General features: G+C 30.6%; 1 protein-coding gene across 1 annotated transcript; it reads left to right on the top strand.

Moving 5' to 3' along the window:
- The first annotated feature begins 1,778 nt into the window (after nucleotides 1–1,778).
- Nucleotides 1,779–8,196, top strand: LOC114167415 (Protein kinase superfamily protein). Its single transcript, XM_028052502.2, has 20 exons — nucleotides 1,779–2,160; nucleotides 2,277–2,656; nucleotides 2,749–2,793; nucleotides 2,910–2,991; nucleotides 3,086–3,154; nucleotides 3,260–3,427; nucleotides 3,513–3,578; nucleotides 3,729–3,797; nucleotides 3,893–4,021; nucleotides 4,153–4,208; nucleotides 4,434–4,658; nucleotides 5,586–5,698; nucleotides 5,854–5,948; nucleotides 6,020–6,061; nucleotides 6,443–6,583; nucleotides 6,675–6,723; nucleotides 6,821–6,870; nucleotides 7,242–7,303; nucleotides 7,380–7,431; nucleotides 7,881–8,196. Exons 1-20 carry the CDS (start codon nucleotides 1,975–1,977, stop codon nucleotides 7,884–7,886), a joined length of 2,085 nt encoding a protein of 694 aa, XP_027908303.1. The 5' UTR covers nucleotides 1,779–1,974; the 3' UTR covers nucleotides 7,887–8,196.
- The last annotated feature ends 4,159 nt before the right edge of the window (nucleotides 8,197–12,355 follow it).

Below are 12,355 nucleotides of genomic sequence, written 5' to 3'. Positions count from 1 at the left end.
TAATTAAAATTTAATAAAAGCTTTTTCCATTTGAAATATTTAATTAAGTTTTTAACACCTTGACTTTTAACATTTTTAAATAATAAATATAACCATACATTTAAAAAATAAAAGTTTGGAGTAACAGAAATTGACTAATATTATTTAGGTGTTATTTTCTTTATGTTAGGAATTAATGTATCTGTTTACTCGAGTTTAAGCATGAAAATGATCAACAACACGTACTTTAATGATTCCTTTATCAATTCCTTAATTTTGAAGACTAAATTAATGGGTTATTTCAGGAAAAAGAAATTTATGACCGCTTCAATTGGACTTTCATCATTTTATAGGAAGAAATTAGATAAATAGTTTGGTTTATAATTAATATAAGTATTGACGTAATAATTGTTTTCACTTTAACAAATATATGTAGCAATCTTAATAATTAACAGAATTCAAATAAAATTATTAAAAATAAAACATTTACACTAAAACTATAATTTATGTTTTATTATAATATATTAATACTCGTTGCAATGAATAAAATTTATTATTTTATAATAATATCACACATTCTACACACAAATACAACAGAATTATTCTAAACTAATTAAGTGAAAAAAATAGTTTATTAATCTCTTATCATTTATATGGTAAAGTAAAATGATGATTACGGCTACCTCTATTATACCGAAATAAAAATAATTAGAAATACACTTCCGCGAGAAATCTAACAATTGTTTGACCATGTTATAAGAAAGTCAACTAAAATGCGTTACACTTTTTTCCTTAAAACATGGATTTTATCTATTATATTTCCAAAAATAAGTATAGAATCTCATCTTATTCTTTTTTTTATTAGTATTTGGTCCGTTTCAGAAAAAAATGCAAAATAATCTTTAATTGAAATAAAAAGAGAAGTATTTTAATATTATGATTTTGTTTCGTTCATTTTTCTTTTCTATTTTGTTTTATTTTATTTTATTTTATATTTTAATTTTTCGATCTGAACTTCTGTTAGGTTCGCCACCGTCGCTCACGGTTTTTATTCTTTTCCAATGTATGATTTTGTTCATTCCATCAAATTTATCATTAGTTTTTTTTTAGTCTTTTAACTTTGTTTATTTCATTAAATTTATCATCAAATATTTTAAAAACATCATACAAATTCAAATTATTGATTAAATTAAATTACAACAGTTTCTCGCAAGTTTAATTGACGCTTGTTGCTTCATTATATGCAATTCGATTTATAAATTACATTTCAAAAATATCATGTAAACTAAAATAATTCCCCAACTCATTCACCCACTGTTTGAATAAATAAATATTTGATGATCTTTATTTTGTTGATGTGAACCATATAAAAGAAAATAGAGAAATAACTATATAGCATTGATTGTATGTCAAACCATACACCTCGGGGTTAGTGAGGGTTTTGAATTAAAAGTAATGTGTATATTTTAAATAAAATATTAATTTTTGTTTTCAATGAATATGAAATCAAAAAAGATTTTTATTTTGTTCAATAATATGTTATAAATAAAAACTGGGTAAATTAAGATAAGAGATGAGATGTTTATAAGTCAGTATTAATATATTATTTCATTAAATAGATAAAACTAAAAATTTGAAGATATATTTTGAACTACAGAAAACAAAAGCGGAGTAGGAGAGAGGGAGGGAGAGTTCGTTGCAGAAGAAAGGTGGCGGGAGATACAAGTTGGTTTGGATTGGAAATGCAAATACTGGCTTTCCGATAAGGCCGCGAGAAAACTCAAAAAAAAGAAAAAAGAAAAGAAAGCCCATTAGCTCCAATTTCACGAGAAAGCTGCGGCCCTTACCCTCACCACAATTCATTCATTCATTCGTTGTTCATTCATTCGTTCTTCTCTCCATCTTCACGTGATTTCTCTCTTTCTTATTCGCTTTTCTCATCTGAATCTAACGACTTCTCTGGAATTTCATCGCCGCAACGATCGATCGATCAGCATGAAGGAGAAGGACAAAGAGAAGGAGACGGAGAAGAAGAAGTATCCGATTGGAGCTGAACATTACCTTCTCTACGAAGAGATTGGTCAGGGCGTTAGCGCTTCTGTTCACCGCGCGCTCTGCGTTCCCCTCAATGAGGTCGTCGCCATCAAAATCCTCGACTTCGAACGCGACAATTGCGATCTGGTATTCATTCTATCATTCATATCATCGCGTTCAACAATTTATCTTTCAGTTCAATTAATTCGTTATTCGTTACAAATTACAAATAAAATTAAATAAAACCAATGCAATGCACGCAGAACAACGTGTCTCGTGAGGCGCAGACAATGATCCTGGTGGACCACCCTAACGTGCTCAAATCGCACTGCTCCTTCGTGAGCGAGCACAATCTGTGGGTGGTCATGCCGTATATGTCGGGCGGCTCATGCCTCCACATACTCAAAGCCGCGCACCCCGACGGGTTTGAGGAGGTTGTGATTGCGACCATTCTCAAAGAGGTGCTGAAGGGTTTGGAGTACCTTCACCATCACGGCCACATCCACCGCGACGTCAAGGCTGGCAACATTCTCATCGATTCACGCGGCGCCGTCAAGCTTGGCGATTTTGGTGTTTCCGCTTGCCTTTTTGATTCTGGTGACCGCCAACGCACAAGGAATACATTTGTTGGAACACCTTGCTGGTATATTCATTCATTACCTTTGCCGCATTGCAATAACTCTTTTGCATTTCATTCGTTCTCTGTCTCATCAACCTTTTGTGGCTTCATTACAGGATGGCACCCGAGGTCATGGAGCAACTCCACGGCTATAACTTCAAGTTTGTTCTAACTATTTAATAATAATCTAATAATAATATTAATAATATTAATAATAATTAATAGTTCATTATACTCCCTGCACATTCCATATCAAGTTTATATTATTCTTTTCCAGAGCTGACATCTGGTCATTTGGTATTACCGCCTTGGAGCTTGCTCATGGTCATGCTCCTTTCTCAAAGTTTCCACCAATGAAGGTGGGTATACTGTTAACTAGCTATTAATATAATTAATAAAGACCAAAAACACATCATGCTTGTTATTTACTACTACCACCTGGTTTCATTACAGGTACTGCTCATGACTTTGCAAAACGCACCCCCTGGCCTTGACTACGAAAGGGATAAGAAGTTCTCGAAGGTTACTTTACCTAATTATCTCATCTCTCAATGATTTTAATTAAGTTTCAACGTTCACTCTTTTCTTCTTTATTCTTAATTCGCGGTCTTTCTTCTTTCTCTCCAGTCGTTTAAGCAGATGATTGCTAGCTGCTTGGTAAAAGATCCTTCGAAACGACCCTCTGCAAGCAAGTTGTTGAAGCATTCCTTCTTTAAGCAGGCTCGCTCCAATGATCATATTCGAAGGCTCTTGGAGGGGCTGCCTGCTTTAGGTGATCGAATGGAGGCCCTGAAGGTTCCTTATCATCACCATAACTTTCCTCCTTCCCTAGCCCATGTAATGCTGTATAGTATTTTTATAAGCTGTTTTTCTTTCATAGAGAAAAGAAGAAGATATGCTCGCTCAAAAGAAAATGCCTGATGGAAAGATGGAGGAATTATCACAGGTAACAACTACTGTGTCTAATTATCTTAGAGTAACTGCTGTCAGTTGAGTGACAGAGTTATGCCATTTTGCTTTCAAAATATCTTATTCTATTGTCTAAATATATTTTTTGATAGCAAGCCTATGACATCATTGTGTTAATCCTGTGTAGAATGAATACAAACGAGGAATTAGTGGCTGGAACTTCAATCTTGAAGATATGAAGGCTCAGGCTTCCTTGGTACACATATGGTCCAATCTTTTTGCACTTACAACCAACATGAGGCCCCAGCAGTTATAGAGTTCCTAATTGAAGTTCTTTTTTTTCCCTTCTAGATCCATGATTTCGACGATGCTATTTCCGATATGAATCATGTAGCAAGTTCAAGTTCTTTAGCTACACTCGATTCACAAGAGAAACCATTACCGAGTGCATTTCACAACCCTTCTCGATCTGTTGATATGGTATTTATAAATTAATTTTATATTGGTTAGAATTACATGCAGTAATGTATGTATTTTTGTGTGTATTTATATTTTCTGTTTCCTGTTAGCAATTTCTTAACTGGAGTAGTTCTAACGCCTTTGGTTCACAGGAAGAAAATGATGAGATGCGAAATCAATCAGCTTCTGTTTCTGCAATTGATGCCAAGTATGGTTCTAATATGTTATGCATCTGATGTCAGATCTACTAGATTACACCTTTTTGTGATTTTCAATTTGTGAGAACTTATGAGATTATGAATTTACAACATCATAGGCCAACGCTTCTGTTGGCTTGGGATCTTATATTCTGAAATAAATTATATCTGTATCTACAGTTCTGAAAAGGGTCAATCAAGTTAATCCAATTATTATCATGTGTTGTCATTTCCAGAACTAGGCTTGAAAAATCTGACGATGACTCCTGCATCACCAGTTCGAGCCACGAACCATCATCCTGTGTCGATGATCACGTGGACAATAATTTGGGTGAGAAATCTGACATCGAAAACGGTGGAAGATTTGTGGACGGGATGTCCACCCATCATTATCATAGAAGAGGATGTTCATCGAGCATCTTACCAGAAGTTACCTTTCCACCAATTCGACCACCAGAAAGGTGAATATTACAATTATGCATTAAGTCAGTTTAATTTTGTGAAATCCTTTTCTGGTATAGTGCATTGAGTTTACTTTTTAAAATTGCACTTGCATTTGCTTAGTTGCTAAATGCTACCTACCAACATAATCTTTATTATTAACCAAAATTCATTGAAATTCTGAATTTTTGTCGGTTCCATTTCTTATTTAATGAGTTTTGCTCGTGCATTTGTAGTTCTGTAAATTTTAATCAATTGTAGAGTGTACTGTGTACTCCTCTCGCTTTGTTTGTTATGTTAGTTATTTTTTTCGTGGCTGAGCTTGCCATTTGTGATTGTGAATCCTGCCCTGACTGATGTCGATGTCCTTTTTCAACACCTCATTCTGTCGGATGGGTCTTGGTAGGTTTGATCATCCTTAATCCAAATATACGGGCTTTCTTCAGTATTCCATCCTCTGGAATTGCTGAACCTGGGTCTCAGGTCATTAAACATTCTTATGTCAAGAGGATAGCCCACTGCATCTCTTTTACGCACATTTACACTGACCATTTCACGCCGTGTCATGTATAGAACTACTGTATTGATCCTATTGAGTATTTGTGACAGACATGCGTAAATCAACATTTATCAAACAATATACTCACTCGTTGCTGTATACTGTTCAAGTTTTAGGTGCCTTAATCCAATTCGACGTAGTGAATATAAACCAAACAGTAGTGCATAAGTACATTCCCCCTGTTCTTTAGTTTTTTTTCTCTCTACAGGAATGTAGAAAGTTAAGAATTTTTATTTTCCTTCCTCTATTTGGAAAGACAGTTCTTTCTATTTTTCATTTTCTTTAAGTATACGATTGTCTCTAATGATTCCTTATTTCCTTCTTTTAATCCTTTGAGTATTATAGTTTATCTGCCATCATTATTAATACTTAGCAATATAAATGGCAGTGAGAAACCGCAAAATCTGCTCCCGAACGGTTCAAGTTGCAATGCAACTTCAGTTCCACAGACAGGAGAGGACGTACTTACTGAACTTCCATCAAGAGTCTCAAAATCACCAGGTAACTGATTATATTTATTTGTCCCATCAAATGCTTTGTTGTCTAGTGTCAACATAATGGATGTATCGCTGTTTTAAAATACTCATAAGAGCTAATTCTTGAAGCCCGATGATGGATTACTAAGCATATCAGTCTAATTAGTCATTCTTTGACAGCTAATTCTGATGACACTGATGAGAAATCGAAAGTGCCAGTTGTACAGCAGAGAGGACGTTTTAAGGTTACATCTGAAAATGTTGACCCAGAAAAGGTAAGAAATGACTCTACTACTGATTATTCTCCTTTTTTGAACACTGAAATACTATGTGAAGTTTTTTTCAGGTGGGCCCTTCTCCTGTACTGCAAAAGAGTCATAGCATGCAGGTTTGTGGTTTTGAAGTTTGTATAACTGTCCTTTTTCTTCCCTTGGGTAGAAGAGAACCACATATATATGTTTTGATCCAACACTGCATTCTAGTACGCCCTTTGTAATTTCCAGTGATTCTTAGGTTTGGAAGATGTTTTGACCGTATATTGCATGGGCATTAATGGTGTTAGATTTGCTGCCTGCAACTATCCTTTCCGGACACTGATGCTACCATTTCTTTAATAGAAAACGAAAGAGTCACAGTGCGTTTAGTTTATTAGGTTTGAAGAATGCGTCTATAAAATAATAGGATGGTGGTTTTAAATCATACAGCTATAGCAGGCAGTTATAACTCTCAATTTACTGTACATCTCATTGGAATGGCACGGGTTATGCAGGTTTTTAGCCATAATGTTGCTTCTGTACAACAACCACCTTTGCCATTATTACCAGCATATGAAGCCACATCATCAAATCTTTCGGGCCACGCTGTGTTTCCTATATTGCACTCTGTACTGCAGACAAATATTCTTCAACAGGTATGTTCTGCTTTATGGCTTTATGAGTTATGACCGGTCTCCTTCAGCTAATCTTCACGAGTAACTGTTTCTTAAAATGACTTTTTAACAGGAAAGCATTTTATGTTTAATGAGGCTTATTACTGCCGGTGACTCTACAGGTTCTACCAAGAACACTCTGTTTGAATATTTTGTTTATCTTTTTTTGCTGTTTTTTTTATATGCATACTTTTCAATTCTTTCTCGTCTACTGCACAGCTGATGGCTCGTGTACCCTAGCACAAATAGCAGGAACTGAAAAATCTTTGGTATGTATATGTATGTATGGGACTTATTTTTTAATCATGGATTTGAATATATTTGAGGACGTGCCATCTGAAAAAAATTATATTTGGCCTCCGTACAAGAATTTTGGATAATAAATTAATACTAATGTCAATTGAGTTTGGAGGTGGTGAAAATTTAGAATTACAAAAGTTACAATAACAATAAACTTCAAAGTGGTAAGACTAATGAATACAGTTAAAGTTTACTAAATAATGTTTGTACAGTTATTTAACCTTCTCTTGACTTATCAATTTATTTTTTAAATATATATTTTACTGTTACCTGAATGGCTTCGTATTTGCTTTTTCCATTCTATTGTTTTACGAGTAATGTTTGTTATGCACTACTGCAGCTTGAAGCAGCTCAGGAGAGGGAGAAGGAGTTACTTCATGAGATAACTGATTTACAATGGAGGTATTGTATTGTAAATATTGTTGGATTACGTGCTGAATTATCGATATATCTTAAACCATGAATCTGTAACATGTAGGCTTATCTGTGCTCAGGAGGAGCTTCAAAAATTGAAAACAGAACACGCCCAGGTTAGTATTATTAAGCATGACTCTCATAAGTATCAGTTCAGTTGTGATGAAATTTTTTAGAAAACTCATCAAACCGGTCTAATAGTGTTAAATTGGTAAAACCAGTCAAACAAAAACATTAATAAATTATGATTGGTTGTTATTATTAATATATATGTATGTATATTACTGAAATCTTAATTTGAATATGATACATAATTTATTTAAACTTATATATATATTATTTATATTACGAGTTTACAAAGGTATGTTTTATTTTAGTTTTTAGCATCATAAAGTTGTGACATTTTATATATTTTGAAATTAGATTATGTATTTTTGCATACTAAAATAAATTAAGTGTAATTATTAAATTTTGAGAGGAGTTGAAATTTTAAAAATATTTGCATTAGTAATATGATATTATTTGAATTTTGTTTTAACTTGTGAATGTAAATCTTAAATCATAGGTGTGATTGCACTATGGAACGGATGGAGGTGGGATTGAACTTTAAGCTGAGTAAGGAAAAAAAAAATCCATGCAAAAAAGTTGGTAGAGTAGATACGAAGTGGTATACTATTTGTAGGTTTTTTCAACCATTTAGATAATACAAATTTTATCAATAGTTTTTTCTTGTTTATAATTGTTTTGCTAAATTCTTCTAGCATTATTTGCTGGATGTAAATTTTATTTCCATTCTCGTATGATTTGCTAATATTATTTGTTCTTGTTCGGTGTACTAAGTAAAATATAAAATGTATTTGAAAAAAACGACAGATCAATATACAATACACTTATTACCCTAAAACTTTTTTTTTTATTATACAGTTTCAAACATTGATTGTGTTTTTTATTTCTAATTAACGCATTTTCTTATTCTGATTTTCCGAAATAAATGGAAATTGTTAAGTTTTAAATGTTTTTCAAATCATATGTTACAACATCTAAGGTCTTTTCTCTGAACACTTTCAAAATCTACATTACATCTTTTTAATATTTTGACTTTTATCTTTTCAAATTACTAAATACATTAATATTTTGAGACTAGGTTTTAATTTCAAGTAATTAAACAAAAAATAGTATAAATTAAGTTTTACAAAGGGTAAGAAAATCTTCTAAAACAACAACAGCTACACAGAAAGGAAACATCACCCTATTTGTAAATAATAAAAAACAACAGATAACCTAATCCTTTATTTTAAAACAAAAAAAAAAGTAATTCTAAACGAAGTGAAATAATTAACAGCAAAAACCGTAATATTTCATATTTAAAACAACAAATTAATTGTAAACAAAAAATAATTAATAAATAAATTATTATTAACAAGTTGGCGAACAACTAGCTGAAATATATTTTATTTTTAATATTTTGTATCCTTCAACCTAAGGACTATCCTAAAATGATATTTTTAAAATTATGATGGGTTGGTATTTCATCATTAAAAAAAAGAAAGAGAAAGATGTACCGAAATAGGTGGATATTGCGGACAATAATATTCATTTCTATAATCAAATATATACTCACTTTTATTGGAAAAATAAATAATTTAGAATATAAGAGGGTAAATTTTTTAAATACACACTATCTTTACCTATATGCGTACTCACGATCTCAATTATAAAATTTATATACTAAGTATTTACATATTGAACGTAGTATTCATATTTTTTTTTTCATTGAAAATTGATCCGAAATTAATTTTTTTTTTAACAATCAGAATAAGAACATCTTATAAAATCAGTGTTCGCGTTCTGTCTCATTTATTTTCCAACAAATTAGAATGAGAACTTCTTATAAAATATGTACAAAAATGTGTATAAAAACGTGCAAACTGTTCATGTAATTCAATTATTTTAATTATTAAAACAATTTTTTATTGATTTCATTTCTAACAACACCTTATCCTTCTTTACTCTTTTTGGTTCTTCACTTGTTAGTTCAGATTCTTCACTGTTTTTTCATTGTTCGCGCTTGCTTTTCATATGAATTCTAATCCTTTTTATTTTTTCAGAGCATGAATAAAATCAGGGAATTTGGATAGTCGGCAAGGATATTTCTTTTCCTTTCGTGTAAAGGAAACAAATAAAAGAAATTCGAAATTTTGTGTCGTGTTTTATTAAAAGGAAAAAAGAAAAATATGTACAAAAGCGTACAAAATTGTTCATGTAATTCAATTATTTTTATTATTAAAATATTTTTTAGTGATTTAATTTCTAACAACGTTTTGATTGTGCCAGCGTAGACTTTGAACAATAGAGAAATCGAGTTCGGAAATTAACTCAACAACAGTAAATGAACAACAACTATTATCACATCCTATAAAATCACATAATCTTTTCATTTACCATGTCTTCTCATTTCTGTAGTTATGCATTCTCTCATTTCTGTTTTGTGATATATGTATAGTTGTGCTTTAAGATAATTATCGATAAGATATAAGTTAATAATATTTAAAAGGTATCACAGGTTGCTTACTGCATAGTTACAAACTTTATACTTTTAATTTTAAACATTTGTTAATAACATATCTGCATAATTTATGTAGAAGTGGAGATGTTAATATAAGGTATACATAAGTTGTACAACTTAAGAGGAGTCTTGTGATCATTTTACGCTGCATAAAATGGATAGTATTATATCTTGTTAGTTTTATCTGTTATTAACTTATCAGATTATGTGTAAGTTGTAAGTAGTAATATCTATAGATCATGGTTGGTATGTCACGGGGACCAGAAAATTTAAACACTTTTTTGGGTTGTTGGAACTATTGAGTGTGTACGTGTATCAATCAGATTGGTGCAATTGAACCAGTCAATGAAAGCATCATTTAAACAAAACAAAACATAAAACAGAGGGAAAAATGATTTCATCACCATGGGCCCCAATTAGCTCTCCCAACTATTATTACATTACCCTTGTAGGTGTTATAAACTGGAAATAATATAAAGGTATGATGAAGGAATAAATAATTGTTTATTAATTGAATGATCGTGCATAACCGTGCATAGAACATAATCGTGTATAACTATGTATAGTAAACTGTTCTACGTAAATGAGAGACAATACAAAAAAAATACATAAAAAAAGTAATAGATGAATATAATACGAAAGAAATTTAAAATAAGAGATAATGAAAAATATTTTAATAAATTTTATTATTTTTTATTATATTTAATTTTTTATTTTATTATTACTTAACATTAAATATTATATTTTATAAAAAAAATAAAAGTTAATCTAAAAAATTATTTTAAAATTATTTCTAAAAAAATTTAAAAAATTCTGGGAGGACTAACCCTACGAGCCTTTTAAGCTCCACCGGATGATTTAAACCCTTCTGGTGGGTGAGAGGAGAGAGAAGGGAGAATGTTTGTTAATTTTTTACTATTCAAAGTCAAAATTACAAACTGGTATTCTGTGAAAAAGATTAGAGGTGCAAAAGAAAGAGTCGGAGTGCAGAAAGAAGCTCCTACATCTTGAGTTAAGTGTTTTGGTTCGAATGATCTTTTTTCTCATCTTTCAAAACAAGACGTTATATATATACAAGCAAAGTTTTGACGTATTTGTATTTATCTTGTATTGATGTTGGAGTTATGACTTAAACATTTACTTATGTAAACTTTATTCAACCACTGATTTTGGATGTTTTAATAAACGTATTTTAGAATAATTCATTTTTAAAATGTTGTCGTTGAAGGATGAATAATTATTTGTTTTATAATATTAATTTTGTAATATAATTTGGATTAAGATTTGTTATTATTATAATGATAGGTAAAAATATCAGATTAAGATTTTAGAACATAAATATTTTTCATTATAATATTTTATTTTCAAAAAATAAAGAATAACAAAGTTAATTTCAAATTATATTTCAAAAAATTTATAAATTATTTTTTAATTTTTCCTCTTATTAGAATAATTAAAATTGAAACTCAATATTTTTAGTTAACTATTTTAAATTACTTTTCCATAATTTTAAATTTTATTTTTCCTCCCCATTTTAAAAATAAAAACAAAAACTCTAAATAGGTTTATTTGAAAAAAAAAGTTTCCATATGTCTATTTAAAGAATTTTTTCTTCAGAAAATATTATTTTGAAAAAAAGTCACAAAGTAAGTGCGCGATAATAATAGTTGATAGAAAAAGATGAGTGTACGAATTAGGAGTGTAACATAGGGGTTTGGATGGCCTGTGGGCCTTCTTCTTCATTTTAATCTAGATAAGGTTATTGCTTCCTGTATCCACAAAAGTATTAAGTGCATCCCAAAATTAATAGAAAAACAATCAAAAAAAATTCATTCCTTGCATTACTGTTGTCATTCTCCTCACTAATTAACAATATTGATTGATTTATACACTATTTGGTGGAGATTTCCATATTTGTTGTGGAAGAAGATGAACTAGATGTTCTAACAAGCAATGAGACTAATTTGAAACCACAAGAAAGAGATGTAGATGACATTAATTATTCATAAAGATATTTAATCTTAGAATAAGATATTTGAGTTTGGTGGTGATTATCTTTTTTTTTTCTTCTATTGGCCCTCTAATATAACAAGAATCTTTGACTATAATTCACTGCCAACACCAATAGCGCAATAAAGGTTGGTACAAGAAATATGGTTAACTATACTAAATTTGATTCGATAAGAACTGGATTATAGGAGCAAATTGCAATTATACATATACATATACATGATTCGATAAGACATATTCACTAAAATAAATTGATGATTTTTTTATCTACTAAAAGAATAAATATGGTCTCACAGCAATTGATGTGCATAAAATTTGTTTTCATAAATAGGTATTTAGTTTAAAAAAATTAGCTCGTCAAAGTATCACATTCTTGATAATTTAAATTGACTAGTGCAACATGTAACAAATCAACAAATTTGACATTGATGACTAACTGTAAAAATATAAGCAAACCTTGTATT

This window comes from Vigna unguiculata, chromosome 10 (assembly GCF_037176805.1).
Source record: "Vigna unguiculata cultivar grain cowpea cultivar isolate G323 ecotype 2 chromosome 10, ASM3717680v1, whole genome shotgun sequence".
Lineage (NCBI taxonomy): Eukaryota > Viridiplantae > Streptophyta > Magnoliopsida > Fabales > Fabaceae > Vigna > Vigna unguiculata.
This window is presented reverse-complemented; position numbering and strand designations above follow the sequence as displayed.